Source organism: Aplysia californica, unplaced genomic scaffold, assembly GCF_000002075.1.
Source record: "Aplysia californica isolate F4 #8 unplaced genomic scaffold, AplCal3.0 scaffold00513, whole genome shotgun sequence".
Classification (NCBI taxonomy): Eukaryota; Metazoa; Mollusca; class Gastropoda; order Aplysiida; family Aplysiidae; genus Aplysia; species Aplysia californica.
The window spans coordinates 114,742-119,061 of NW_004797783.1; the positions used below are offsets into that span (position 1 = coordinate 114,742).

The 4,320-nt window shown below is 50.0% G+C and overlaps 1 protein-coding gene across 1 annotated transcript in view; it reads right to left on the reverse strand.

The window, feature by feature from the left end:
- Positions 1 to 3,119, reverse strand: part of LOC101850745 — a 61,266-nt gene extending 58,147 nt beyond the window's left edge. The window contains exon 1 of the mRNA XM_035971819.1: positions 134 to 3,119. Within this exon, the coding sequence (XP_035827712.1) occupies positions 134 to 2,424 (2,291 nt within the window). The 5' untranslated portion in view covers positions 2,425 to 3,119. The remainder of the gene's footprint in view (positions 1 to 133) is intronic.
- Between the last annotated feature and the right edge of the window lie 1,201 nt (positions 3,120 to 4,320).

Sequence of the window (4,320 nt, forward strand, 5' to 3'; positions counted from 1 at the left end):
ACACACACACACACACACACACACACTCACTCACTCACACACACACACACAAATACACACACTCACACACACACACACACACACGAACACACATTTTTTTCAAGCTATCAACTCGTGAAGTACTACTACTCACGTTTCCATCCTGGGCGCTTTAGGGGATGTCGGTGTGTGGCACACGCTGCCCAGAGAATGAAACTCTTCCTCGTCGTCTTCTTCGTCGTCGTCAAGGTCATAATCACCCGGCTCGTCAGATCTTAGAGCTTTCCTATCCGCGTCCTTGACGTTCGCCAACAAATCCGGAATGTTCGTCTCACTTTTCCTCTTGCTCAACTGACGACGGAACAGCGGCGGGGGAGGGGCGCTTCTCCCTGATCCAGGGGTCGTTGTTGCAGTCGTTGTTGTTGTTTTTGGTGCGGCGCTCTCCGGAACTGGGAACGGTTTCTGGAACACGAACTGACCACCACCACCACCACCACCTGGGTTTTCCCCGTTTCCTGATGTCGACATATCATTATTACTATTATGAGTCGTTGATATGTCGTAAGAGTCGCGCCCCTTGTTGTTGCTGTCGTGATCAGGCGATTGAATCCGTGCCGTTTTCGATTTGTCATCGTCTGCTATTGTTGTGTCGATACCCCTGGCGTTGACCAATGAGGTGGTGATGTCGTCTGATGTGGACGGTCGAGGAGCGGCGGCGAATACGTCATCGTCTTCATGGCTGTTTGCTGTGGAGTTCTTTCCGATTCGTGGAGAAGGAGACCACGACCTCTCCCCACTGCCTCGTTGTAGGTCAAGCACATCACGACTTGTATCGGGGAAACGAAAGGAGTAGTTGCCATCAAAACGGACTTCAGTGTCGGGTACCATGTCAACACTTTTGACTTCTCTCGTGTTCTCAACTTGCCCACCAGCGTCGTTTCTCGGAACAGAAGAGATGACCCCAGAGTCACATTTTGCTTTGTCATCATCTCCACTACCATCGGCCCAAAAAAACCTGTTCTCGCCATCACCACCACCGCCATCACAGCTATCTCTCCCCTCCTCTTTCTCCTCCCCCTCTCCTATCTCCAGTGAGCCGCGTCCAGGTGGACTCGACTGGCCATCCACCTGGAAACCCAGACTGTCGGTCTTATCGAAAGCGCTTGACCTTCTTCGGCCCTGCTGGTGTTGTTTTCGTAACACCGTCGATAGCAAAGGTTGCACGTTGTGGGGCGGTGGTGGCTTAGGGGCAGTCACAGTTGTGGTCTCCGCAGGTTCACCAAAATTAGAAGTTGCTGCTTCGTCATGGAGATTAGATGTTACTTGTTCGTGAAAATCGGAAGTCATTGGTTCGTCATGGACATAAGAAGTTTCTGGTTCATGAAAATTGGACGTCATTGGTTCACGAAAATTAGAAGTGCCCAGTTCATGAAAATTTGAAGCCTGTGCTTGATCATGGAAATTGAAAGTGGATGATTCATTAAAGTTAGGAGACGTTCTGGGTTCTTGGACGTTAGAGGCGATGGGTTCTCTGATGTTAGCGTTCACGTCACTCGTAGAACGTTGTAGAAAGTTCGATACAGGGTCAGACAGTTCAGGGATGGGGTTAGTGTACATCTCGTGGGTGTTGTGAGCGGACACTGGGTTTGACCTGCAGGCGATCTGGTTGTCAACAGCAGTACTACCACAAGTGGTGGTGGTGGTGGTGGTGGTGGTGGTGGGAATGGGAATGTTTGCGCAGTAGGGGTCGTTGGGGTCAGAGTCCGTACGTTGATTCCGAGACCCCTCCCCCTCCCCATCACTTCCCTGTGTCCACTTGTGTGACGTGACGTCACAGTTTTGTAGTGTGCTCATCTTCTCGTCACGTAACCCCCCCGTCTCGTTTTCGTTTCTACAGCTCTCGTTTCCATTCTCCTCTTTCCCTTCATCTACTTCCTCTTCCTCCTCCTCCTCCATTTTCTCCTCTTCTTCGTTCTCCTCTCTTTCCCTGCTCTCGTCTTCCTCGTCCTCTTCCTGAGTTACGCTAAGTTTCGTCCGCGGGTAAGAGGAGGGGAAGGACCGGGAGGACGCCAGCCTCCTCAATGTGTGTGCCATACTCTTGACACTCTGAGTCGGCGCCGGCACTTTTCGTAACCGGTGAGGTCGGTGGTGGTGGTGGTGAGCGGCGGTTGGCGGGTGTCTCTGCCCTTTGTGGTGAGCGCTGGACGACAAACCCGTGAGCAAACTTCGTGCGTGCTGCGTGGAGGGCGTTGTAGATGATAATAACGACGACGACGACGACGATGATGATGATGGTGGTGTGTGCAAAGAAGCCGTCAATGACGAAATAGAGGTTGGGAAACCCGAGAAGGAAAACAAAGACTCACCGTTGTTCTGTTCAGCCGTTGTTGTGGGTGGAGTGGGTCTAGAAGATACATAACCGCTCCCCTCTCCCCCGTTCTCCATATTGTGTGAAGAAAATCAGTCGAGAGAGATCAGGGGGAAAAACACTCGTGCTGCTGTCGTAAATTGTGTTACCAACTTCAATTTATTGACGTAGAAAAACCAGAGGAATAAAAACACGGACTGTCTGTCGCAAATGGTGTTTACAAATTCAATTAATTGACGTAGAAAAAACCAAAGGAATAAAAACACAGGCTGTCTGTCGCAAAATGTGCTTACCAGTTGAACTAATTGACGTCGTAGAGAGATCAGAGGCAAAAACACGGGCTGTCTGTCTGTCGCGAAAGGTGCTTACCAGTTCAACTTCTAATTGACGCACGCGGTGGGGTGTGAGAGGTGGTGGTGGTAGGCGGCAGTCAAATGAACCGATCCCCAAGAACTGCCAATATTGTCCATACAGATTTCTTTACGACTTCTGAATTAGGAACATTTCCTACGCCGACTCGGCACCGAACAAAAGCACCAAGTCACACCCAATCAAGCAGAGGCACATAATAAAAACCTTTCTGTTCCGAACAGCGCACTCCTTCGAACCTTGAAAGACTTGTTGAGCTGCTATGAGATTCTTCCTGCTATTCATAAGCACAGTACAGAGGTAGCGCACGCACAGACTAGGCCTACGTAAGAACCGCTAGCCCCCACAAGCGATCACCGAATAACTAGCCTAGCAGCTTGCAGCGAGGGGGCCGACTTGAGTCCTTGCTTGAGCAAGGCTGTGTGTGAAGTGTGAAGTATTGTGTGTGTGTGTGTGTGTGTGTGTGTGTGTGTGTGGCTGTGTGTGGCTGTGTGTGAGGGGGACGTAGTCAGCTAAGAAGACGGACGTACGGACGTACGGGGGTTCAAGCAGAGCACTCAAGAGAGAGAGAGAGAGAGAGAGAGAGAGACAGAGACAGAGAGAGAGAGAGAGAGAGAGAGAGAGAGAGCCAACGAACAAGGATGGAGAGGCGAGAGACGGAAGGGAGTATCACGTCGAGGGTGAAGAGATGTAAGCAAAAGGGGAAACTTGGGGGCGGAAACAAAACGAACGTTGGAGAAGAGCAGACGACACAGTGAGCAACCCTCCCCTCCCCCACCCATCTCCCTCTCCCCCTCTCTGTTTCCCCCTTCTCTCTTCTTCTCTCTCTCTCTCTCCCTCTCTCTCTCTCTTTCTCTCTCTGTATCTCTCTCTCTACCCCTCTATCCGCCTGTCTATCTGTCTGCCTCTCTCTCCCCTCCCATCCCCTCCCCTCCCTCTCTCCTCCCCCTCTCCGCCCACCCCACTCTCTCTCTCTCTCTCTCTCTCTCTCTCTCTTTCTGAAGGGGTAGGCTATGGGGAAAGGGTTTGTGGTCGCAAAGCCACTAGAGGTCTCCGTCAGGTCATCCACAAGTACCCCCGTCAGCTGCTAGTGTTATGTGCACGGGTCATCAGTCTACGTTAATTCTGATTCCCTTCCAAACTTCTTTTGTTTTTGTAAAGTTTTTACGGCGCTCGCAACTGCATAAAATGCCATATGAGCGCCAGAAGATTAGAGGTGTTACAAGAGAGTAACAAACTATAAAAAAAGAAGAAGGGGAGAAAGGGACGATAGATATCTGATAGAAACAAGAAGCAAACCACACCAGAGCACCCGCCAACCACCCACAGGTCGTTGGTTGGAGTAGCAGCTGTTAAAAATAATATTTTGAAAAGTGGAGATTGTGGTCGATGACCTTGGTGCCATTCTCAGAAGTCTAGGTACTGTATAACACCACACGTATAACAAAGATGAAAAGCATTATAAACGACCCATCACACCCCCTTTCCCTTTCTCCCAAATTGTCAGATCACGCAGCGGCAGATATGTACCTCTAAAAACAAAGAAAGAAAGACTTAAAAGAAGTTTTTTTCCATCTAGCATAGTCAGAATAAGTATATATATA